The sequence below is a fragment of the Athene noctua genome, chromosome 1 (assembly GCF_965140245.1).
Source record: "Athene noctua chromosome 1, bAthNoc1.hap1.1, whole genome shotgun sequence".
In the NCBI taxonomy this organism is placed as follows: Eukaryota; Metazoa; Chordata; class Aves; order Strigiformes; family Strigidae; genus Athene; species Athene noctua.
The window spans coordinates 117,559,969-117,586,906 of NC_134037.1; the positions used below are offsets into that span (position 1 = coordinate 117,559,969).

Genomic DNA, 26,938 nt, shown 5'->3' on the forward strand with positions numbered 1-26,938 from the left:
GCAGCAGAGCTGGATCCTATAGTCAGCTGCCCCCCATGTAGGCAGCACAGCACACATAGGAACTGCTCTATCAGTTAACCAGCCAACACGTATTTTGAAGACAATCCTCTGCAGCAAAGACTTTGCATTAAAGTTTTCTTAATCCTATCAGCAAAACCTTCTCCACTTCAAACTAGTTTCTCCAAGTGTATTTCTCAGAAGTACATAACTTCTTTGGCAAGCCTCACCATGTACAAGGTATTTTTTACCTAAATAGAAAAGGTAGTTTCCCCACCATTAAAACTTGATCTATAATTAATCCCTAATATTGTCGTTAAGACACTGCCAAATGCCACAACCAACACACGCCTCACACTAAAAACTGAAAAGCACAGTAAATAACCTTAAAATGGAGCCTCAAAATTCCACATTAGAAGCACAAGAAAATGCAGATGTTACAAACAGTCCATTTATTGGGTCTTAAACTACGTACACAATCGAAATCATAATTTTGGCACTAAGCTATACAGTGGTTACATCTGTGAGCTGACACTCATTAAATACTGCACCAGGAGCACTGCTGTGCTTTGAAGTTTGGAATGAGTCACACACTCAGCAGGTAGATCACTCAAAATGTATCAGTGCTCCCGGGGGGCTGCATGGAAGTTGAAACACACACCAGTTGATGAATTATTTCAGTGTACCTCACGTTCAATGAACTTACCACACCAAAATATGTGATGTCAGCTTTTAGAGATGGCCACAAGTGTTGCATTAAAATCTGAATGAGACATAGTAATCATGAGATACAAGAAAACCAAAACAAAACCTCTGCCTTTTGGACATAAAGAGATATTGTTAAAGAAAATAATTTAAAAAACTAATAATGGCATTTGATTTGATACAAAAGCCAGAACCACTACCGTATTAACATCTAAGTATGAATCTTTACAAATTAATCTCACCATGGTGTTATGTAAAAGGTTGCAAACTGTACAATGTTTTGTCAATGCAATGCCTCTACAATTTATACAGTCTTTTACAACTATGTAACACATATTAAACATGTTGTTAAATAGCCAGTAGATACCAGTCTCTGAACAAAGCTGCAGGCAAAAGAACACAGAGCTTCCACAACGTTCGAGCAAGACACGCTTGCTCAAACAGTGACAATCTCTATGAGAACACGCTGTTAAAAATAGCCAGCCATTTTCACACTGTGCACACATGGTATTCCGTGAATTCACCCGTCACCTGATAGTCCAGACTTCCATATCTCTGGGCTCTAACCATGTGGAAACACCCATAAAAATATGCAGATCATCAGATACTTATTCCACACACAGTCAACCTATCTATGGAGACCTGACCAAGCAGCAAGAGCTTTTGCTCCCCATGTTTCCTCCTGCCATCATCTGTACTGCACAGAGAATATCAGCTATTTACATTTTGACAAGGAAAATACAAAAAGGCAATCCTGCCCTGAGGTGAACTGAATGATACAGAGCCCATCGCCTGATGGGCTCTCAAATCCAAGTAGTGAAAAATAAACTCTGAGAAAGATAGGTTCCTGGTGTTATATGCTGACTAGGTGAGAGGTTGCATCAACAGAAGTGGAGAGCTTCACTGAGAAGATTCTGGTTTGCAGCACTCTGGTTCTGCATATCTTTGATGCTGGAAAACAGCTGGGAAGCAGGGTGGGGAAGAGAGGATCAACAATGTGCAGTGTCAGTCACCGTGTGCAGGGAAGCAGCAGGAGAACTGATGTGTAACGCAGGCCGAGGAGAGGGTCTGGCAGTCAGCCCACCGTCAGGCTCTGCAACCCCAGGCACCAGGACACTGCGGGTGCCACAGCTGCTCCCTGGCCAGGGGAAATGCTTTTTCAATAGAACCAGGTCTTTACGTTTCTATTTAGAAGTGGTTTTGATTAGGCATTGGGGATTTCCAATGCAAAGTTTTCTACATGATAAATTTCTTAGGAGTTTCCTTTGTTTCACAGAAAGGTTCCTACAGCCTCATTTTGCCAGGAGAAACCTAGAAAGAAAGAAGAAAGAATTCAAACCAAGAACTCCAAACAAGATGACTGCCTCATGCTATTACCACAGAACAAAATGAAAATGTAAATTAAAACTTCTCTTGGAACACTGTCACAAAACATCACAAGACAATAGAGATCAGAATCTTGTAGCATGACAAAGAGAAACTCCAGGAATGGATTCCCTCTTTGGGGACGTGCCTGTGTGCAGAGCCCTGGTAGCAAAGCCATAATGTGAAGGAAACAGTTTGGCAGCAGCCACTCCCCATCGTGAGGTGTAGATGATACACTGGACTGGGTGGCAGACTAAAGTCCTCAGAGGCAGAAGAAGTACAAAGCAGCCAGTACCTTGCCTTTAGTGAAACTGCCAGGTATTTAAAAGGCAGCCAACTGGCAGGAAACGGAGAAAAGGAACATCAATATTCAAGAAAACATGTGTAAGTGTCTTAGCAAAACACTGGTGTAATACAGGGACACACACACACACAAAGAAGGACAATATTTAACCAGAATAAATCTGATCTTCAACAGACCACTGGAGGACTTGCATGTGGTTGTAGCCCTTTTTCCCTGTTGTGAGTGATTCCTCCCTATGCTCCACGCTAGAGGAGATTCCCCAAGACAGATGTTTCTGTCCTTTTATGTAGAAACAAATCCCCTTACCTATCTATGCATAATAGCATGGTGAAACCAAGAGGTCAGTAAGCACTAGTAGCTGGTCATCCGTGAACTGCTGTTTATGCTCCTGCCAGTTGTCATGATGGGTCCTCCGGAAATTGGACAGCGTTTTTTTCACAGTCATCTGCAGAGGAGACAATCAGTATTGGTCTGGATCAGTTATGGGTTTAAACTCTGTCCAACATAAACATCAAATTCCACAGAAGTCACGGGTGAGTAGAGCAGAGTGTTTGAGCAGTCGCAAAGGTTAGAAGGACCCTGGGGAATTCAGCCTAGTTCTCCAGTGATTTAATTCTTACAGTTCTGGTTAGTCTTTTGACCAGTGTCATGAGTCCAGCAGCCTTATCAGAAGCATTCTTGGATCCACAATTGAGTTGGAACCAATGTATGGATTCCTATAAAGTTTAAGTGGAATGCTTTTCCCCTCCTTCTTGGGTATTCCAAACCAATGCTCTGAGTCTCAAAACACAAGAAAGAGTTGACAAACCACATCACATGCAAGAAGAAAAAAGTCAAAGGAAAACTACCTCCTGTTATTAAAATAGTCAAGATTATTATTAAATTAAGAAAACTTCTGTTTGTGGATTCAGCAAAGCACACCATAGCAAAGCTTGTTACAGCTAAGGAATGGTTCAGCCATAAGCTCAAGTAGTCCAGTTAAAACAGCCAAGGTCAACAATACCCAACATACAGGACAAAAATCTGAAGTGTTCCAAGTAATCTGCTTCTAGGGCTGCTTATAAAACCTGGTTTTAAAAATTTCAGAGTGATTTTTTTGTTTCAGGTTGATATTTTCTGGAATAGTATGCAGAAAAGTGAAGGTTTTCAACTAAAATAAAAGACCATTTCCTCATTATAGATACAGTTCTAGCAGCTTGCAGTTTATGCTTTAAATTTGAAAGCAAGAAAAGAACTACCACCAGATTGCTGAAAAGCTGTCCATGACTTAAAATGTATTTGGAACCATTTTAATAAAAAGCAGCAGAAACGAAGTTTCTTAGTAAGTTCTTATTATTTTCTAGGAAAGGGAAACTCAAAATGCGTCAGGCATGTATTAGATGTGTTCTATTGAGTACAAAACTGCTCTTCTTACCTCGATAGGCTGAGGATCGTTAAGGTGGGCGCTGAGATCCATGAGGAGCTGTGGCATCCAGGTGGGCACATCGTAGGGACTAGAAAGGATGCAGGCGCTGAGCCCCAGCACCCCGGCGTGGCGCTTCACCAGGTCTGCAAGGGAGAGGCCTTCATGAACACCAGGCACTGGGTCAGAGCTTCCTCCACAACACAGCCTAACTCAAAACTGCTCATCAGGGAAAACTGGGCTATTCTGAACTGATGGGGATGGCCGAGAAGAGCTTACACATTTATCAGAGGTGATCTAATCAGGGTAACGTACTGGTACTAGTGTTGAGTCAGTTGTGACCCTGAATTAAAAAAATAAAACAATAGGCCCTGCCACAGTAGAGAGATCTCCAGCTTCTACAGAAAACTAGACAGTTTTATAGACCATGATTCACACAACTGTATGGATCTCCAAAGTGCTTCTGCTTTCTTACACAGAATCATAGACTCATTCTCTGATTCCACCTTTCATTTCAAATGGAAGTGTGTGCAAAAACTTTTTCTGCCACTGCTATACATTATGAACATTTCAAATGAGCTTCCTCCTCTCAGAGAATCACTCTCTATTCAGGAAGTAGCTCATGAACTACATCTCCACTGTTCCTTATTTCTGCATTCAGAATGTTTTCTCCAATACCAGAACTATTTGACAGGACAGAATCCCAGTCCTGGTGCAAAGGAACATAGCTTGGATATACTGTTCGGTCAGAAACCAAAGCTTGTAACTAAGATCAACTAAGGGTGGTTTTTGGTTTGTTTTGGGTATTTTTGGGGGCTGGTGGTGTTTGGTTTTTAATATTTTTTTTGATTGTTGGTTTTGTTTGGGGTTTTCTGTGTGTTTGTTGCATTGGGGTATTTTTAGAACAAAAATCCCAGACTGCTAACAAAAGGTAAGGTGGGTAAGGACTGAAATCACATTGTGGCAGACAACGAAGTTGATCAGAAGTTGATCTCCTGAGGAAACAAGTTAACCCTCACTGTCTGCATTCCTAACTATGTCAGCCATGCACATGTGAAATGGAGAAATCTCTCTAGTGCTAATTCTGGAAAAGGAGTAAATTAGTTTAACACAGAGATAGATAATAAAAAACATAATTTGCTTTTTTTGATAGTAGTATATTCCTGTACATTATTTATGCTGTAAATGAAATTCTCAAAGCACTTAGCAGGGATTAGTATCTGCACTATGTACTCAGCAACAGAGAATAATGTACACAAAAAGAAGTGATTTGCCATGACAGTTTATGAATGCTTAGGAAGGAAAAACATCTGCATGGGTAACAGCCCTTATGTTTCTCTGAATCTATGTTAATTTTCTAAATACCGCTTCACCACAGGACAAATCCTATTCCATCTGGAATGCTTGCAGAATAAGCCTTTAAGTGAAGCACCCCATACTTCTTTCACCCTACGCTCTAACAACATGCAAGGTTGTAGTCTCTGAAGCAATCTCTTACCCCCAGAAGGGATGGTATCCACCACCGAACCCAGGTCTCGCTTCCGCTTTTTTGGTAACCTCATCTTGCACAGCTGCTCAAAATGGGTCTGCATGGGCCCATCCATCGTGAGGAAATTGCACTGTAGCAGACCACTTAGTGTGGTAGCAGCCATTTCCCTCACCTACGAGCAGAGACAGTATGTACCACAGTTACTAAGCACACACACACACACACAAGAAACAGGTATTTATGCTGTTACTAACCTTTTAAGCACATCCAGCCAGGCCAAGTTACTAAATTCTGCCTAAGAAAAATCTTTAAAATATTATTTTATCTCCTAAGTGATGAACTATTACTAGTTTACTATATGGCTCTTTACAAACTAATAAATATAGTTCTACTGTAACACACAACTACCTTGATGTAATTTGTCAGTGACCTACTACTCAAATAATGTAATTTAACTCCATTGTCAAGACATATATATAATAGACTAGAAAAGCTTCAAGAAGTCTAAAAACAACCTTTGAATGAGAAGATGCACCACCCAACTAATCAACCTGCTTTACGAAGTTCATAATAGTCTCTATATTAACATTAGTTCTACCAAGAAAAAACAAGCCCACTGTATTCCAAAGCATTTAGTTTTCCCCCCTCAAATGTACATGGAGACATTAAGAGTGGACAAAAGCAGAACAACTCTTCCAGGAGAAGGCAGAAAGTATGTTCATGAGACAAAGCTGATCCTGTTTTACCTGTAGCACAAGCATTTTCTGAAACAAGGGACACTGGATTAATAAGCAAGAATAACTAACTTCAGCTGTTTGTGGTCAACAGTTCAGTTCTATAACCCTCCAGCATGCTTTACTGCCTTGTCCTGAGTGCCAGTTCTTTTCACTACATGAATAAATACAGCAGTTCATGTTGGAAAAATATTCTTCTCCCTGCTAACATAGAAGACCCAAAGAACAAGGCTAAACTAAGTTTTCACCTAATTTCCAAAACCACTCAAAATACAGCTCTCCCTTTCCATTGGTTTTATAACAGCCACAACACATCATTAATGAATTACAAGCAGAGATGACCCAGTCACTTGCTTTTAAAAGCCAGTATTACACATTTATCTACTCAAATCTCCTAAAGCCATGAAGTTACAGGACTGTAAGACTGTATTTTAATTGGAGTCCCTCTGAAACTCACTTCCTCTTTCCATCACTGCAGACTGGCAAAAACTTCCCAACGTTTACAAACCTGAAAACCAAATCAACTTGTTGAAATCCTGAGAGCAGTCACCAGATGTTTTGTTAAGTACATACTGTTACACACAACTGTAAACAGAACATTTGTCTGTCTGGAGTACAAACACCTATCAACGCTCTGAATCCAATGCAGCAGATTATAATAAATTATATCCTTGAACATCATGTTCTGAACCTCCCCAAGGCAGTAAGTATAGCTGCAAGTGCTGCAATAATTAAACAGTAAGTTAACAATAAGCTCTTGAGACTTATCATTCCATTTAAATTTCTACAGCCTATTATTCAAACGTGATCTACTTTGTTAATGGCATCAAGAAGTCAGCAGTCAAAGTCTGGCAGTGGCGTTTATCAGCAATCTGTGGGTCTCTTCAGAACTAAGCTATTAACTGAAACATGATGTGCTAATGCAGGACTCAGAAGACAAAGACGCTTGGCTACGAAGTGAGCAGCCTCCCAAGGGAGCTGCACTCTTTTGCATCACTCTCCACTGTATTAAAACCACTTTCATTTCTAAATTAATAATCTAACTAAAAGAAACACTTTGCTGGAAGGAGCACCTAGAAGCAAAGCCTTTAAAAACAGACATGAACAAGCTAATCATTGGTCCCACCTCACACAGTAATTTCCAGATGGTCACACTCACATGGCGACTTACAGAAGGTAACAACTACGGAGGAGCAGCAGAGGAATACTCTTCAACCCACTGTGGGGTAGTTTGGGGTTTTTCTTCCACCAGAATTAACCGACCGATGCCTACACAACTAGCAATATCAGAACAGTGACACTCCACAGCACAAGCAAAACCTGACTGCAGTACTTGCAGGGGGTTACTTACACCAAGAGAAAATATTCTCATTAATGTGATATTGCAGGGCAATACGAAAAATGTTTATCAAGATCTGAGTGCTATGTATTCAGTACACTGATTTATAAAAATATAAACATATGAAGCACCCACCCAGATAGCTTCCTACATCACATCATGCCTGAGAAAACTGTGAGAAAACCCAGTTAATTTGAGAGCATCTGTCACTTTAACCATAACTCCAAGTTGAATACAGTCATTTTCACTTCCCCTTGACTTCTGAGTAAATAGAATTACTTGGTGCAAAACATGCTTTCCCTAACTCAAATGATGCCTGCAGCTTTCTCCAACTGCCCGTATGAGGTGAAAGTCAGACATGCTATTCACTGGTGGTTACACTGCTGTGCACAGAGACGTTATTGTTCAAGCCAGTATAGTTTTTCCCTTCATCAGCTCTCAACATAGAACTCCATCAGCTCCATCCCCCCTCTGACCTTCAGAAGGAGCATTTCCCACAGTACCATTTAAGGACAAGATTTCTTCAATTCTAGACACCTGTGCCTGAAGTTGGATGCATGAGGTTTGCCTCCAATGGAAGCCGGAGTGTCCTGTGAACCCTGTTGACTTCACATCCTTGTCACGACACCTGACTTCCAGCCCCATCATTTGACACTGGTGTTTGCCAAAGTCTGTCGCAGTGGTTTTAGGAAACAATACAAAATCACCAAAAAGTTTTGGGAGCAGTAATACTAGCAGTATTAGAAGTGCCAACTATGTATTAAAAGCAATGAACAAGATAGACTGGATCATTAGGTCTGGCATCTTTGCATTAGAATAATTTAAAAAAAAAAAAAAAGAAGGATCTTTAAATCTGAGAACTGAAAACTCAACAGGGCAAAGACACGAAATACTAGTTAAAGCTAGGGAACCTTGTCTTAAAAATCCAGCTTAAAAAAAGCTACATGTGCATTACTCTGCGAGATACTGCACCTTGCCACTTACTATCAAGAAAGAACAAGATTACTTTACACAGAAAAGTGAAAGCTGCCATGGTAACAACATGGTAGTAAGTAGTTATCAACACAGATAAGCTTTTTTGATTTGCATCTCTGTAGCACAGAGGAATCATTTGGTACATTTTAAATAACTGAGTTGTATTACAGTGAATACAAGGTATTTTTCAGATTCCCGTGAGATCGTGAGGTGTTCTGAGTGGCACAGGAAACAACTTATCTCCAATTGCATGCTGCTGCTTTCTAGCTCCCTGTACCAAGGAGTGACATGAAGACATGAGATCTCATCTGAAGATGGAAATTGGCAGGGTTGGGCAAGCAGTCTACACCTTTGAGAAGCATTACATGCACTTACAGAGATTCTAATGGAAAACCCTTAAGCCAGAAATTTTAATTTCTATATTCAAATTATTTCCAAATCACTGTTCACCAACGCAAGGTTCACATTTCAGGTGTAACTACTGCTTCTCACGTAGCTTCAGGAAGATCTAAACGAGGATCTTTGTTTTGGCAGAAGGGTATCACAGTTCAAAAATCTTCTCTCTCTTCTAGCAAGAAGCACCCAAGCACCCAAAAGGAGGATTTCACTGCTATTTGCCAACAGCACAAGAAAAGAGTGAAAACGATATCGCAGGGGAAATGGAACAGACTGGAGGTTAACACTGAAGAGCCTTCACTACGCTTGAACGTGATCAAACATCCTTAAACTGACATAATTTAATACAAGCCTGCAGTTCTGTGATTCAGTGATACAGAATAAAGTTATTTTGTGCTTTTTCCCCAGCTTTTGGAAGCCTGACAAACAAGACTCAATGACTCACATCAGGCACTTTTTTTCTTTTCCCTGAGAACAAGCTTATGATGCTGACAGCACTTGGAAGAGCCTGCTGTGCATTTACACACTGATCTTCAACCCTATGCATGTACCACAGACAAAATTTTGCATTTTATCTCCTTCCATTTGCATACACTGAAGTACCAGTAGCTCAAGAGATGTACACAAACTTGTCAGACTGACAAGTAAGCCCACAAACTATTATCTTCTTGAATCGTCTAACACCATCAGCAGCAGCATCTGCTAGAAAAATTCTGTTCTATTATGCATGCATCTTTCACAAAACCGAGGAAAATCTACTTAGAGCTAAAGAAATACCTCCTTAGCGAGCTGGATGTATTGAAAAAAGTATTTTTGTCCATAAGAAGCTGATAAGTTTAATCAGACCTATACAAGACCTATACAGTAATAAATAGTGGTTTTATACAATTTTTACACAGGAAGGCATTTGACCTTGCTGGAAGATGTATTTGCTACCAACATCCCTGCAAATACTTATATTAAAATGACAGTATCCTTATTTCAGCTGTACTTAAACTGAGAATAAAATGAAGCAATGTTCCGTTCTCTTGAAGAACAATACAACTTTTAAAAATCACTACTGAAGTATTTCTTAAACAGCTGTTTTCCTTGAAAGAAGAAATTGAATATAAAAGAAATAAATCCTATAATGCTAGTTAGATTTTCATAATAGGAGGACTGCTAAGCTAGAAATACTCGCTGGATTGTTTTACAACCAGTAGCTTTTGGGTGTAACTTGATAAGGGCAAGAGACCAGTCGTGTGAAAGAAAGCATTTCAGAAAAGGTATTAATTACTTGCCTCAAGCTGTTCATCTTCCAGGAGTTTTATAACCAGCCATCGAATGTCATTGACTGCTTCTTCATTGTTGAGAAAGATGAAGAGATTGTAGAACACCATGGTCTGGAGGTAGGTTAATATGGTGTACCTAGCGTGCCAAGAATTGCTTCTTGCTGTCTGCAAGTATGAATAACTAAGTATGAGAAAGCAAGGATGTCAAAGAAAGCAGCTACCTGATATAAAGCCAACAACAACATTTAGGAAAAGCTCTTGGGGACAGTTGCAATTAATTTCCCTTATACAGAAGTTTTCATCTTACACACTCTTCAATTTCCAAAGCACCTAATTAATTTAGACAGTAATTTATGGTGGGCTTAATTTCCAAAGCATACTGCTATTTAACAGATACCTAAATATTTATCAGATACCTAACACTGCAAAAGACAAAGCAGGCAAGTTTCTCCCTTTGATTCATTCCCAAGATCACAAGGCAGATGTAAACAAACCAGCAATTCCCCTCTGCTTGACTATATATATTGTACACAATGGATTTGGAAAGCCAAGGGTTTTCAGGTTTCTCTACTCTGATCTCCAGTGCTTATGGAAGTCCAAATTATTGCAACATCTGGCACAGCAGCAGCCTGGAGTACAACACCACTGTTACTACCTTGGCTGTGTGCACAGCTTACACCCTTACACCAATGTGTTGCAATAGATACTTTTACTACTGTAGATCAGCCTTGAATGACTAGACAAAAAAAAAAAAAATCATTTCTTGCACGACAAAGTGCATACAGAACGAGCTGTTCAAATCAGCAGTCCGTTTCCATTTGTGTTGTTCTTCCAAAAGCACTATCAGTTGACAAATATACTGTGAAACTACAGGAAGGCAGCGATTCAAGGGCAGCTCCTGATAGGATGACTCATCTTGAAACCTGACTTTGAATTGTGAAGCTCATGAGACACATTTGGCTTTAACTGATCCACTACTGAACCCAGTTTTAATTTATTAAAGTACTATTCAATTTCTTATCAAAATGCAAATTGGTTAAACTTTTGGAAGTAGGAATCAAAACAAAATGCATTCACTGTTTCTAGGAACATATAAATAACTTCCAATAAACTTTTTCCTTTCACCTCTAAGAAAATCAGTATTTGATTCTTTTCAAATCAGAACTATTGTATAATCTTTAAAGAAAAAAAAGCACAGAGCTCATCAGCTAATGAGAATCTTTTAGCTATTTAGAGCATACTCACTTGTTTTAGCACCTGAAGTACCAAAGGCACTTGCTGAGGATACAGCAAACCCTGAGACATTAGTGACAAACACATCTTAGCATCTCTTTTAAGCTCATCATAGCTATTGTCATTTTCGACTGGTGCAATCTATAGAACAAGGTAAAAAGGGAAAAAAAAAAAACTAATAAGTAAGCACTGCTAATAGCAAAATCATGAAAGAAACTTTTATCTCATGAAAGGACAGTTGTCTAGGAAAAACAGCATCAATGTAATCCTGAAAGATTAAGTCAACTAGGAAACACAATCAATATAATGTTGAAATTTTCTCAGCAATAAGATCTTGAAAAAAAGTAATAGAGTCAAGAGATCCTTGTTCCTTGCTCCATTTAATACTTATCTATCACAATGGCTAGCCTGTAGCTCCTAAAGAGGATTAAATGGGTGCTGTTAAGACTCTGGCTCCCCACTGCAATTCTTTTGGGATCAAATCCAGTTATTTTAGTATTTTAGATGTAGGTCCCAAACTGAGAAAATGCTTTATCACTATTTCAATTTCACTTCCACATACATAAACCTTCATTTTGTGGTGACATCATCATTGGCTAATAGACTGATGTTTACATGAAGACACACCTATGCTCTGGAGCACGCAAATATGTATTATTGGAGATATGTAGCACTGAATCACTCAAATTCATCAAAGAATGCAAGGATCAGAGGTGCCAGGAAAAACAAGTACTGCCATTTAGAAATAATTGTGGAATCATGGAACAAAAGAAAACAACTAAGGGTAAATATCAGAATAGAAACATAACTGGTTTGTTAATGAAACACTTCTTTCTCCCCCAGGTTACACAGGTACAGGGCATTCCATCCACCTACAAATTGTTACCAGCAAGAAACCATTTAACAGGGGAGATAACCAGCTCTAAACATACATACACATTAAAAATGCCAACAAGCTGGGCTTCTTCAGTAGGCATGGTTTTTATTATATAAATAAAAGAAAACCTGCAGTGGCAAAAGTCCCTTATAACTCTGGTTTCTCTATAAAATCCCTTTTTAATCAGCCATGACTAATAAAGTTACAATTAAAGCATATACCTTGAAAAACAAGGGTAAAAGCTCGAGTTGCTCTGTGACAGCTGTAGAGAAGGACCGTCCTGCACTTGCCATCAACCACTTCAGAACTGTTTGTTATAAAAAGAAATGATTACTGATTAAGATAACACCAGTAATAATCCCCACACAAACTAGAGACTGAATTTATTGCCAGACTGGCCTGTGAGATTTTCCCACACTGGAGTGGGTCTATACTGTCAGTTCAAGCTGACCCTGGAAAGGTGACTTCATAAGCCTCAACCCTGCCATAAGAGATAGCTTGTTCTGCACAAACCTGAGGAGAAATTCTGTTTGGCAGCTCTGTGATGTGCAGTCCTCAATCACTATGTCCTAAAACACCCCCCGTTTCTTCACCTCATTAAGTAACTCACTAGTTTTCAAGAGTTTAATGCCCTGAGTTCGCTCATCTTGTTCACCAACTCCGTTCTCTTCCATAACGTGATTCTGAATTTCTTCATCTGCTTCCATGAGGGGTTTAAGATTTTCAAGTATCCGGGTAGTAAATTCATGGACACGAGGAGATTTCGTTGCAGCAGTATTTGGCAAGGAAACATCTATCATGAATATGTAGGTCAAAACACTAAAAAAGCAAAGGAAGCAACAACACACAGGTAAGCATGAGTACTGTTTAAACAACATGGCAACAAGTGACCCCAGACCCATTTGTTGAATTAACACTTACAGAATATTTCCTCTTCACTTCAAAGTTGTTTAAAAACAACTGTTTTTCAAATAGTCTCTCTGTAGCCATTTGAAGCAGGCAGGGTTAGACAAACAGTCAGCTACAACCCCCTGTTCTCTGTGCAGGTCTGCAACTCGTTTTTAAGTCACTAAACTGCTTTCTCAAGCATTCCCTGTATATTTATGGCTTACTAGGACTTAGACACAGGAAATTTGGGTTGTTGTGGTAGGTAGTTTTTTATATGAGGGTTATTTTTGAGGGTTGCAGTTGTTTGTTTGGTTTTTTTTCAAGAGCTTTAGAGACATTAACAGGCCATATACAATACAAGACAAAAACAGAGCAGTCATCTAAAGTTTCTGAAGCAAGTCTGATAATAATAATTTATTTAATTTCTATTACTACTACTAAAGCACAGAAATAAGCAGTCACCACTGCAGTGTAATTATTTTGTTATTACCCCAATAAAATGAAGAGAAAACACCCCCAAGAATTGCAGAAGAGAGCCCTGACCTTCCTATTCTCTCTCGGACGTTTTTGTAAACCTGGGTGAGTTTGGGTTCCAAGTACTTCAGCAGCCTGTGCAGGAGCTCTGGAACTCTCCATTCTTGCTGTGCGAGGCCACCTTGCAGCACATAAAGTCGGCTAGGAATGAAAACAGCTTGTCTTTAGTGACATGAAATCCTTCCTCCCTTCCCCAGTCCCCTCCACGCCTTGTTTTGCAAGGTTTTGTGTGTGTGTGTGTGTCAATGTATAAAAGCATCTTTGCCTGAGATGCATGGTAAGATGGGTAAAAAAATCACAGAATTAAAACAACCGTACTGCTGCTATGCCAGTTCCAAACCTTCACATTCTGTTAACCACATTTAATTATATTTAAAAAATACTAAGGAACTGCTGTTGTGTAGGGAAAGCTAATTGGAAAGCAGGGCTTTTGTTCCCTGCTTCTACAAGCCAGCTGGCACAATACTCTCTCAATAAATTTTATCTATGTTTTATCTCCTCTTTTACTCAGCCACAATAAAATAGTTAAAATTTATCTTACCATGCATCTACGAATGATCCTCCTTCACCACTCAGTGGAGATTCCAAGAGCAATTCAAATAACCAGTGCAGTTTCCTAGGATCTCTGCTCTCCTGAAAATTAACAGTTATCAGAGATAAGCAAGCTGCAGATTTTTAAAACGTAAACAACATGTAAACAAGAAAAGTTTTGACAGATTTTCTTAGCATCCCTTAGGTTTATTCTATTAAGGAAGCACAAAGTTAAATACCTTTTTACAACTAACCCCAACAGGAGGAAAGCTCAATGAAACTACAGGCAGTTTTCATTATTTGGTAAATACAATGATAAGAAGAGAAGGAATTTAGCTTCATTTTTGACTAAGATGAATAATCACATCTGAATTTTGCTACCTGGCAGGGTTGGGGCTGACACACTATGCCCAATTTTTGAGTGCTTTCCAAGAATTACTGATCCAAGATATTCATTTACCCTGCTTCTCAGACACCACAACTCCCAGTCCACCACAATGTACAGAAATCTTAGGGTATGTTAGAAGAGAACCTGAGACTTAGTTTGCTCAGCATAAAGCTACATGTTTTTAAAGGAAGGATACAGGTCTAATTTGAGTTTAAAAACTCCCACAGAAGTTGAACATGTAGCAAGCACACACATTAACATTACCCACTAAACTTCTCAGCTCTTCTAAAACACTTCATAAGAAAACTAAGGCTTTATTTCTTTTCTAAAAAGTTGTATTTGTCTGCAAAGGGTAGAGAAGAACAACATTTCCAGAAAAGTAATGAGATTTTAAATAGATATTATTTTCATACTGTATTTACAGTTCTCAGTTTTAGCTGATAAAATATACCCAACTCTGTTGATAAAGGTCTTATTTACATCTAATCTGTACAAGTTTATCACCTGGATACAGCTTTCCAAGACTAAACTGAGGTACTTACACAGGAGGTTGCTATGCACGTGCCCCAGTCATTATAGGTTTCCACTGTGATGTTGGATAAAGCTGTTCGAAGCAATGGACAGAGAAGCTTCCAAAGGTTTTCCACCTGCTCAGCAAAAAGGCAAGAGACAAGATTTGTCTATTTAGGGTCAAAACAGCCATCTAACATCTGTGAACCCAAATCCTTCCATCTTTTCAAATCATGCGAAAAACAATACTGATTCTGGAAGCAGCTATATTATGGTATTTGTAAAGGCTAAGAAATACTATGAGAGCCAAGATTTTCAGGAATCCTTTTAGTTTTGTTTACAAGGTGTTTAGAACTACTGTGGACTACATATGCACCATGTCCATGGTGAGTTAAGTGTAGCACAGACCTTACATTTTGCTTTTGGTAGAACAGCAATCTGGTGCATCCCAAGGGCTCCCCACCCTCCTGATATTAAAAATTATTTTTTATTTTTTATTAAGAAACTGATTCTCCCAGAGTTATTTTTCAGCACAGAAATTCATTTAAAGATATTCTAGACAGCTAGGTCTAGACTGATTAAAGATGTAATATCCAAGGTGGACATAAGCACTTACTCCAATTGGAAATTACCAACCACGTCAGCTTTGCTACCTCAGTACTAGCAAACTGTTCTTAGTTTTCATCTTGCAGCATTTTACTAACACCTAGAATTATACAGGCACCAAACCAAGCTACGAGTTGTGCTCAAAGTTCAGCAATGAGGCACCAAGTGTCACAATGTTTTCCAGTCCTTTCTTGGACACAGATGACACATTAGAAGCCCTCAACCTCATATGTTTAATTGGTTTAATAATTCCAATTTATTCCTTAACTTCCATGAATCACTGAAAAACACTACTTCAGCACCTTCTCAAATGTCCAGTGTTTAGAACCTCTTATTAAGCCAGCTATAATTTCAGCTACACATCTTTGGGTGCTTTCATGGGAGTCTGCCACAAGCTGTTCTAGATGTGGCTGCAGAACTGGCAAGAAGGCATCATCGAAGTTTCTGAAAAGGCCCTGTAAAACAAGATGTGAAAGTATCTTCAAGTTATTGCCCATCTAAACCATTGTCTTCCTAAGAACCTCCTAAATGCTTAAAATTTCAATATGCAGAAACTGAACATATTTTGCTTTTCTAACAGAATTATATACACAGGTTCTACGTACTTCTATATAACTCTAAATACGTTACCCTAACTAGTTCATCAGAAGCAAGAATTAATAGGATTAATCATAGCAGCATACCTTTAAAAATCAACATTTTGCAACACCAAGGTATAAGCCAAGTAGTCTGTGGCTTTTCTACGCTTTGGTAATTGTCTATAAAATGGAAGCAATATAGTTATTGAACTCTAGTTACCTTGAAGAGGCAAAATCTGCGAGGATTAAATTTGTCTTTCCCTTTTCTGTCTTCTAAAGACAAAAATTTTATTAACTGCTCAACAAACTTGGGATCAGAAAAGTGATCAAATATAATCTGTTCTGCCTGTAACAGAAAAAAAAAGGATTAGCATTGAAGAGCTTGATTGTCACAGTGATATCCCAAGCTTTCCGAGTCCCATTTTTATTTTAATTCTATTGTTGGCAAAAATCATACCTCAGTTATCCATCTCCCCCCCCCTCATTTTATCAGGAATATTGGGTAATGTTTTGCAAGATTCCTGACTTTTCATTAATGACTTTGGATTGTCTTTTGCTTCACTAGCACAACCGCTACAAAGCAGTTATTCCCTGTAACTAGCAAAACAGTAACTCCCACTTTCATTAATTATCTTGTTCTAAACTCTGATAAAGATTTGAAGCTGCAATACATTAAAATAAGAATTTCTTCTTGTATGCTAACACAGTAAGTCTGAAATTGAAGTAGAACAACATGATTACAAATGTCTTGTGGGGATCTAGGTTGTAAACAGTTATCACTTAGGGCTTGTTAAAAACATGATGATATCCACATAGCCATGAAACTGCACACTTGTGCTCAAACTCCATCCTGGTTTGCATTCAAGTAAAACAAACCTGTTTGCACACATTTTGTGAAAGCACTCTCTAAACAGCAAGTAATACTTATGTGAGACAAGAGTATTTGATATCCACAATAACCTGCGGACAATATTAAAAGAAGAAGGAGAAGTAGTATTAGAAAAGCCCACAAAATTGAAACACAGCAAAACCTTTACCTCTGTCAGCTCATCTCTCCTTCGCCCAAGCTTTGGTTGATGCTCAACTGGAGCATAAACTGTCATTGTTCTGAATATTAAAAAAAAAAACGAACACAAACCAGTAACATGTTTCAAAGTAAAATAAAGTTTATCATTATTTTCTACACTGTTCATAGAATTTATCAGAAACTGCAGAAGAGCAAAACTTAGAAGAAAATTTACAACAAAATCATTAAGTCTGTTATTATAAAAGGTTTGCCACAGTAAGCAAACCAGTATTATTACTGATAGAATACTCTGCATACTTCACAACTACATAATTTCCTAACATACAAAGTTCAGTTTGAAACCAGCAGTCAGTCACGTGAAATAATGTGCCTACAGCACCCACAAAACCCAGAGAGAAGGTAGAAAATAAATAAAAACCTCCAAAATAACTCCACAGAAACCACCCAGAAGTGCTAAAAGAAGCAATGAGCAAAAAGTACAAATAAATTGTTTGTTTTTCTTTATTAAAAAGATTAAACCCAAGAAACATTTCGTTTCCCACAGGGTTTTTTTCTGCTGACTCTCATAATTGTATCTTAGTGCCTAATGATACTCACTGAGGCCAGGTGTAATACCCCCAGTGTGTTTTCTCCACAAAACAACACGACTCCCAGGCTTCCTTAGTCTTTGGTAAACTCTGGCTGTCATAGTGCAGCCACTGGTTATCTGGTCTGTCACCAGCCTGAGTGCTGGAAGGCTTAGGAGTTCCACCTGGTTAAAGAGACATTTATACTCCATCAGACATGTTCATTAACAGTCCCAGAAAACGTTACAACTTACTTCTATTGAAAGATTCTAATGAGCTTTTATGCCTCACTCACCCCTGTCAAACCTGTACAGAGATCTGCCCCAGGAGATTAGAATTAACACTAACAGTAACAGAAGATTCCTTTAGTAATTCATATAAACATGCTAATTGAAATAATTTTTAAAGAAAAAATTAAAAGGAGATATACAAATCATTCTTTAAAATTATAAGGCTTTCTGAAAGGAGAATGACGATACCTCTGAAGTTTTAACTAAGTTCAAGTAAGTGAATAGCTCAATACACGCTTGCACACTGCCTAAAAAAAATTCCCCAACAAACCTGAAAAATGACCAATTATATCATCTATTTTGTTTGCTTAGGACATTAACAATGAGACAGAAATGACAAGCTTATGATTCTATGTTTAATTTAAACAGAAAGAATACACTTTAAATTTTTTTTTAGCACGATGCAAGACATTTCTTATATTAAATACAACCTACTTATTTCATAAGGGCAGATGGGCACTTTCTTGTGTGTTCTCTTCAGCTGCTTAAGAATACCAGCCACAGCTGAGATGGCCACCTAAAAGAAATGGACATTAATGAATCCATTCCATGTACTTATCTCCAGAGGGATGTGTCTAATCATCCCATCACAGGCACATTTTAAGCCTCAAGCACCCTAAAAAGCCAGTGAATATTACAGTGAACTTTGTGACCCCAGTGACTGATAATTCCTATCAAGAAGTCATCTCAGTCATTTCAGGGGATACAGGACATGACTTGAGTGTGACTTTCGTAGCCCTGAAAAAAAATCTCAATTTTCAAGAAAACAAGGAGGTGGCCATTAGCTTCAAGTGTCACTGAGGCAACAAAGAGGACAAGAGGCACCAAGAGTTGTCTCCCTTCAAGTAGTAAATTGGAGATGGGAAAAACAGACCCCCAGTACAGCACTGCCAAGCATCCTCTTGGGTTAGGAAGTTTAGTACACGTGCAAGGCTGGAAGGGTGAGGAGGGATGTACACCTCTGATTTATCACAGCAAAACACCATGAACATCTGATCTCAACCCCAATGAGCTGCTAAACAAAAAAGCCACAGTTATGTTGCTTTTACCTTACGAACTACGATCGCATCGTGGTTGAGACACTGCACAAAAAATTTTATGGCACGGACAGGCAATATCCTATCATCCCTCAGGAGCAGAGACAGAAAACCAATGCTTATGTGCTCAAACTTCCAGGGACTAAAATAAAAAATAAAATATTCAAAATAGATAATAAGTAGCATAGCTGCATGTACTGCTTTTGCACAGAAATTATTATATCTGTTACGTAAATATGTCTGGACTAACTTAAGTAATGTTCTATGTCATTGCTATAGTCAACAAGCTTAACTTCCATTTAGTGAAACCTCCAGCATTTGGGGAACATGAGTGCAATCAAACATTCAATTAATGGTGCCTTTTTGATGTTGTCATTTTTATGTAAAACACAAACCTATAGAGATAATCAAGTTTTTTTAACATTAATATTATGCTACTGATTAAAATCTATTTAGATGTCAGTATTATGCAGACAGAAGAACAACCTTTTTCTCCCAGAACAAAAAAATACTAAAAAAATAACAGGTCAAACTAATTCATGACAAAGCTTAACTCAAGGTGTGATGATGCCTTATATTAACAAATCAAGCCCTCAGTGAAAATCAATTCAAGACTCATTCACTTCTCTATAGGAGACAGTAATGCCAGATTCCCCTCTATTGGTCTTGCTCTCTCTGTTTGGGCAAGCAGAATCCACATGAAAATGCACGAGGAGTTGCAGAAATTCAGCTCTTGGTGATGTCTTTGTAAGAGCCCTCCAAGGAGCTACCTACAATCTGTGTCATGCAAGGCTGCTACTGACAAACTGCTTTTGGACAACTAATCCGAGAGTAAAAAAAGTATTACTCCATTCTGGTCACACTAACTGCACTTCTTGAAGCAAACAACCTTTATTCATGTAGCCACCTCCAGTCCACCCCAAAATAATTCCTCATGCACAAAAGGGGAGACTTACAGATTTCTTTGTTCCACGCAGTCCAGCAACATGTTGACCAAATTTTCATAGTTGCTGATGGAAGAAGAAGAGATTATCAAGCAGATGCTACTGAGAGAACCATTTAAAAATAGAATAAAAGTTCGACAAAAGATGGGTGAAAGCAGTACAGTAAATACAGCACAAACTGGAAGGACAGGGAGGAGGAGGAGGGAGGAAGGAAATATGAGCATAGAGGGAAGAGGCTGAGCAGTCAGGAGAGAAGACAACACAACGATCCTTGGACATTCTGCATTTGTTGAGTTTAAGATTCTGTTCAACCATTTCAGATTACTGCATTTCATGTACAGTGAATATTAGGCAGTGCCAACTGGTGTTTAGGGAAGTTGAACTCACCGCAAAGCCTCAGCATTCTTCTCTTTCTGTCGCTGAATCCCTAACTGAATTTCTTCTGAACAAAGACCTGTGAAGTCTGAACTTGGATGTGCTGATTTTTGCAGCAAAACAGCTATCTCTACACATTTCTCTGGAACCTATTGACAGAGAATGCAAAGATTTGGGACTGAGCAGCAACTTACAAGTTTTTATGTATGTTTGTTTCTGTATTAAAGTAAGGAGACTTCCAAATGATATAAAGAGAGCAGGATTTCCTGTCCACATAAACCAATCCGTAAAATACTAGGAAAGAGAGATTTTGGGTTCACACAGCAGATTTTTTTCCTCCATGTTTTACTCTATTTTAAATTAAAGGTTAAAACAAACTTTTGGATTTTATTCAAGCATAAAAATCGTGCATAAAAGGCTTTATTAATTAGCACTTATTCTCAAAATTCAGTACCGTGCCATTTATGCCATGATTAGGCAAGAGGCAGTTGTATAACAAGTGCTGTTGGCACAGCAGGACACCACCACAAATGCTGACAAAGTGGATTTGATTAACATGTCCTACCAACATACACCTTCCCAACTGATCTGCATGACCCATACTAATTAACACCGAAAGGCAACTTCAGTTTACTTCCTTTAACAAGCTTTCCTAGATGTTAACAATAAATTACCAATTACAATAGTATTACAGGAAGCTCCACTACTTCAGTCTCAAAACCACATATCTACATTCCTCTCAGTTATCAGAACCCAATCAAACATCAGAACACTAACTCCAGTCATCTACATGAGTCTAAAGCATTGATATAACCAAACCCTCTCACATCCCCAGACATTAACACCAAGCAACATGTCACTTACTGCAAAATCCAATCCAATTGTTTCATACTGCCTATGGATTTTTTCTGCTAGGTCATCAAAGAGTCTAACTATGGATGGTTTTTCCAAGGACATGGCTTTGCTAAGCCCAGAAGAAACAATTGCTGGCCACGTCTGTGCAATGCAATCCCAGTCATGAAGATTTGCCAAACAGACTCCACTGTGATTTCCAAGAAGACAATATAAGGCACCCTGTGAAATGAAAGATACAGTTTTCAAGATGTTAAGCATTGTTCATATGGAAGTGATATCTATCTACATAAGCATGCACCCACACAGAATAAAAATCAATCTTCACATTTCTGTAACACGAAAATGTACCATAAGCTTTCAGCTATGCAGCCTCATTATCAACATACTGAAGATTTTCACAGAATCCATTTCATGCTAAAGAAGCTTTTTAATGAGACTGGAAGCCCTGCCAATTAATTTACCCACAGAACAGCTGACTGATTTCTGAATTCCATTATAAAGGAGATGATTCAACAGCCTTTCTGTGAACTTACTAATGTTTGGGCTGCAGGCAAACCATTCACCTGTTAACTAAGCCCAGACCCGAAATGATACTGACTGAAGAGGACCTGGATAGGAACAACTGGGCAGGACACACCACACTGGTCAATGTGACAGGTCATTGTGTGAGAAGCTGACAGGAGTTACTTGCAGTGAAACTAAGGGGGGCTGGATATCACAGGTGAGTAAGTGGGAGTTATGTCAGAAAAGGCCAAATTTCACAGGCAATTGAAAGAGAGTCTCAGGAAACTTTTGGAGAGCTGTCTTACAAGAACAGCAGTGACTAGGTAACATCAGTACTATCACACAGGCTAAGCCTGTCTGGTATCACTATCAGAAATACCAAGTTCAGGTATGGTAGCAAAACTGAGACTTACCACGAAAAATTAACTCAGTGGGGGTTACTTATATGGGAGGAGACAGGGATGGAGAAAGGGAAGTTACAAGGATAGCAGAATAAAACAATAACCAGTGAACCAGAAAAGGACTAATAAGATATGCTAACAGCGTAATCCCATGGTGTCTGACAGTTTGTATCGGGCAGCTGGAGCGGGATAAGCCAGAACTGGTTTTGTGACCCTACAACAGGAGTTCAACGTGCCCGCGGGGTCAGGAAGACTGAGGGGGGTGCAGAGAAAGGAGCACAGGACAGAGGAAGGATGAGGAGGGGAGCGTGATGCTTTCCAAGCCCTGGATGGACAGCCTGCAGCCTGGCATCACTGCATCAGCACCAGTTCCAGGCCTGGCAGCATCAGCAGTTATCCACCACTGCATAGCCAAACCCACCTGATTTAGTCTAACTTCTGTGGGCAATCAACTTTTCTGTCTAGTCCATACTATTTTGTTATACTGCTACATTTGACAGAACTGCTTAATGAGTTTTACAATCTTGGACTATAGCTTCTCTATTTCCATTTCATAATTAAAAAATAGGCGTTAACATACATTTTTGTAATATGTGAACACACAATGAAACGAGGAACATGTATCAACACAAAATGTCTCTTGACAACTGATCTAACCCAAGCAACACCTTACACTAGTCATGCATAAACTATATGACACAACATCACACTGATAAACAAGCCAATCCACCATTAAAAATGCTCCTGTATAAACACTTTCAGAAGACAAACATGAAACAAAGTCTGTGAGACAATACTTTAAATTGCTTTTGAGTGACATCTTGCCGGTCTGGACGCAAGAACTCCAAAACCAAGGGAATGATATCTCTGCAGCAAAAATTGTATGTTCCCAGAGCTGTGAAGAATGCTTGTTGAGCTTTACTTCTGACCTGTGGGAAAAAGAGACATCACTAGAAAGTCTTCTGAAGTAAAAATATACCGTACCAAAGTAACACCCAAAACCAGGACACATCCTTATCCATTTCAGTTATGCACAGAGTTTACATGACATATTTGTGCACAGAAACAAAATTTGTAAAATTTTGTCAATAGCATATTTCCCCTCACCCCTGCTCACAGCTTTTTATAAAACCCTACTTCTGTACTTGACAATTTACTTGACAACAGCTACATAGTTAAAGAAAATTCTCCATGTTGCTAAAACCAGTCAATGTGGTTCCAAGATCAATTCAAAAGCAAACAGCTACAAGATAACAGATGCAGTTAGCAGAACTCTGAAGAGCCTGTAGACATTGTGCCTGGATCTGAATTTATTATATACACACAGCTCCCACCAGGCAAAGAGATCAGAACCCAACTACAAGCATACTTGTTCTGGGTATGTTAGACCTAGGATGCCATCAGAGCCACTTGCAAATGTAGACTTAGCATTCCAAATAGTGTCATGAATTCAGTTCACATCCCTCAAAAAATTTAATATTTGTAACCTAAGTGGGCTGCCTCTCCACACAGTTAAGTTCTTTATTTGACGAAGGGACTTAAAGCAAAAACTATGCTGAAATTGGCAATTAACAGAAACAAAATAAGTAAATATTTCATATTACCATGGAATTAAACTGAAAAGCAAAGATCTTGAAAATGTAATTTGAAGGGATCAATAAAAAACTCCATATATTCCAATTTAAAAGGGGCTGTTCCTTACCTGACCATATGAACTTGTGGACAAACACAAAAGGTCTCTGATCATCTCCTGGTGGGAAGTTTTATACTCACAGCCTTCCATCGTCAGTGTTCTCAACTAAATCACAGAGAAAACACAAGTAACAGGACAGATTGGGTTTACACTTCACACATGTAAAAGAAACACTAGTGCAAGATTATTGCACCTTTTGCTAAATGACAACATAACAAATCAGCTTTTCAAGTAGTTAGTGAGTATTTAAGAGAAAGTACTACCTCATGCTGCAACATAACTCTGTCGATCAACAAAGCTCTGATATGCTGTTTCTTTCCTTGAAGCTGCAAACAAAAACATAACTGGGTTTAGATTTCAGTATTCATAATAGCAATTTGTACTGACTGAATTCCCCACATACTTGTTTGCCTGTGTCTAGAAGAAAACATCATGTAGAAATTTTTCTTGACAGACAACCTTGATTTTTTTGCCCCCCTCCCCCAGTTAAATTTTTTATTTGCCTACTACTCTGTAAACAAAAGGAAGCTCTGGTCACAGAAATGTCTCAGTTAACAAGGACCAGAATGGAGAAAGATGCCAAACCTCAGATTGGTCCAAGGATGTATGCAAACTGAGGGCTACTACGATACAGAAATGCTGAGATAACCAAATAATGATACAGAAGCACTGCAAAACAGTATTCTTTCCAAGGAATTAGATCTCAGAGTTACAAAAACTGATTAGGACAATAACAAAAGTAAGAGCAAAGTCTTTTGGAAGATTACGAACTACTTTGATCCCTCACCTAAGCTTTACAAAAGAAAAAAACCCACTGACCCTGTTCTCCATTGATTTTTTCACCAGATTAAAGCTTTTCCATCGTGAATCAAACTCATGTTTGTGAGACCCCTGGAACTGTAAAACATCGCTAATGATCTGTAGAAATAAAAAGATGACAAGAAATTATTATTGTGCAAAACAAGTAATTTTGTCACAAGTATTACCAATTATAAGTGTACCTTTATTATTAGAAATAAAGACTTGGTATCATCTTCTGAATTATCAAGTATATAGCCTGCAATCGAAGGAAAAAGAATTTATTATGAGACAGGAAAACAACTTCTAAAATTAAAAGAATTAATTTTTACAAAGTTTAAGTTTTAAGAATTATAGGCAAAGGAAATCAAACAAGTTTCTCATCTATAAAGTTATACTTAAAAGCACAACACAACAGGTTTTTTAGAGAGGAGCAGTTCAACTTACGCAGCAGTTTCCTTGTAACCTTTGCAATTGTTTCTCGATAATTCTCTCTTGATAAATCTATAAAAAATTTAAACATTTTCTCTTTATTATACAACAGCAAAAAAAGCAATTTGTAGATAAATAAACGAGTGGAAAGCCAGAGCAGGATATTCAGAAATGGCCAGAGAGACTATTATAAAAATAACCACCTTGTTATATCCCAGGACCCCGCTCCCATAGGGTCTTCTTTTGTTTATGGAGGCAACAGTGGTTTTTACAGGTACATAACCTTCTTTGTCTGCCTGGACAGCTGGCTGCACTCCTAACCACTGATTGAGGCAGATTATTTAGCATATGAAAATTGAGTAACACATTAAGCAGGATAAAAAAGTCAATAGAATAGAGGTTTTACATATCATTAAGGCAGCAAAAGACTGGGGACTTATTCCCCTTCAATACATGGAGGGGAACAGATATTCACTATCTGAACAGGAAAATGCAGAAGAACTATCAATGAGACAGTAGGTCTCCTGTGAAAGTTTTGAACCAAAAACATTTTAATTGCTGTAGGACACCACTAGATAAACTCCCATTCTCTACTATATGGCCACAAACTCACCACTGTCAAAACTATTGGCCTCGATTCTACAAGTAGCACTAAAGCACCTAAAACAATTTAGTAGTCCCTTAAGCAGTCACTGTGTGCCTCAGATCCTTATTTAAGTAGCCCATCTTCATTCGAAAGATGGTGAAAAACACACACAAAGCCTGAAAACCACAGGGATTTTTTTTCTAATGGAGCTGCCAGAGCCTTTGGCAAGTACTGCCTTGGTTCCTTCGGTCTGTCACTGCAGTCCTGGGGTGACAGGTGCTGCTTCTGCATCTCCCATCTGTGTGGAGGCACAATGGCCTTCTGAGCTCCCCTTCCCAGCACATTACTGCAGCAGATTTGCACCTGCAATACCAAAGCTGAAGGTCTAACAGGGGCTATGCAGCAACTACTGCATTGGCCAAAAAATACCATTTCCTATCAAGAGAAGAATCACAGCAACAATCTCAAACATATCGTACTGTTCTCATAGCACACACACAGAGTTGTAACAGCGCTGTCTGAACATAACTGGGATCTACTCACCATATTCAACACCAGTGTACAGTTTTGTCTCTTCCAAAGACACCAGACTTGGGACCCTGCACAAAACAAACCAAGTATTATTACACATGATGAAAATAATTGCCTGTGTGAATTTCGTTGACACATCACTGATATTAACAAGTTCAATTTCATTCCAGTAGCAGCAAAGATGTTTGCATTGCCTGACAGTGCCTCAGTTCTAACATCTGTAAATCAACCACAGCCATGGTCAGAGAGATTGTCAGACACAAGTACACCTAAGGACACCACCCTGAACGCAGAAGCTGGATTTCTCACTCAGGAGAACCTTATCAGTTCTGTTAAATAGCCAGAGATTTGGTCTCACAATCAAACCTATGAACACACTGATCAAAACAAGCGTGGCTCCAAGTCATCTTAGTCTAGGCAGGAGAGGTGAATCTGACTGCAGAGGCAGAAGCCTGTCCTGACAGGCTGATGAAGCTTTTCTGACTTTGGACCTTTCTTTATAAAGTAACATACTCATTATGTACACAAGTCCTACTTACTGCTATATGAAGTTCACTATTAATAGCCATACCTAAAAATAAAGCCATCCTTCTTCCAGGATTTGGGTCAAACTTACCTAACCAAAATATTTTTTTAAAATTGAGCTCTCAGTCTTTGTGGATTTGCTTTTACATAACCATGTGAAAAAATGCAGACTCAGGTGCCACACACCAATGAATTGCGAAGCATAAAAACATATGCTACATACACTTGGCATTTTTTGTGGTGTTTGGTTTT

General features: G+C 38.7%; 1 protein-coding gene across 3 annotated transcripts in view; it reads right to left on the reverse strand.

Moving 5' to 3' along the window:
• Positions 1-432: 432 nt before the first annotated feature.
• PSME4 (proteasome activator subunit 4) overlaps positions 433-26,938 on the reverse strand; it is a 68,076-nt gene continuing 41,570 nt past the window's right edge. For all 3 annotated transcript variants that reach the window (XM_074902975.1, XM_074902880.1, XM_074903067.1), the window contains 27 exons: positions 26,174-26,229; positions 25,060-25,116; positions 24,816-24,871; positions 24,634-24,732; positions 24,078-24,140; positions 23,824-23,919; positions 22,919-23,050; positions 21,226-21,435; positions 20,374-20,510; positions 19,999-20,052; positions 19,055-19,184; positions 18,441-18,522; positions 17,747-17,900; positions 17,160-17,229; positions 16,343-16,468; positions 15,847-15,999; positions 14,971-15,075; positions 14,051-14,142; positions 13,519-13,650; positions 12,698-12,906; positions 12,309-12,394; positions 11,223-11,351; positions 9,987-10,142; positions 5,272-5,434; positions 3,786-3,919; positions 2,678-2,816; positions 433-2,013 (listed from right to left, as the gene is read on the reverse strand). In XM_074902975.1, coding sequence (XP_074759076.1) covers positions 2,682-2,816; positions 3,786-3,919; positions 5,272-5,434; positions 9,987-10,142; positions 11,223-11,351; positions 12,309-12,394; positions 12,698-12,906; positions 13,519-13,650; positions 14,051-14,142; positions 14,971-15,075; positions 15,847-15,999; positions 16,343-16,468; positions 17,160-17,229; positions 17,747-17,900; positions 18,441-18,522; positions 19,055-19,184; positions 19,999-20,052; positions 20,374-20,510; positions 21,226-21,435; positions 22,919-23,050; positions 23,824-23,919; positions 24,078-24,140; positions 24,634-24,732; positions 24,816-24,871; positions 25,060-25,116; positions 26,174-26,229 — 3,016 coding nt within the window. In that variant the 3' untranslated portion in view covers positions 433-2,013; positions 2,678-2,681. The remainder of the gene's footprint in view (positions 2,014-2,677; positions 2,817-3,785; positions 3,920-5,271; positions 5,435-9,986; positions 10,143-11,222; positions 11,352-12,308; positions 12,395-12,697; positions 12,907-13,518; positions 13,651-14,050; positions 14,143-14,970; positions 15,076-15,846; positions 16,000-16,342; positions 16,469-17,159; positions 17,230-17,746; positions 17,901-18,440; positions 18,523-19,054; positions 19,185-19,998; positions 20,053-20,373; positions 20,511-21,225; positions 21,436-22,918; positions 23,051-23,823; positions 23,920-24,077; positions 24,141-24,633; positions 24,733-24,815; positions 24,872-25,059; positions 25,117-26,173; positions 26,230-26,938) is intronic.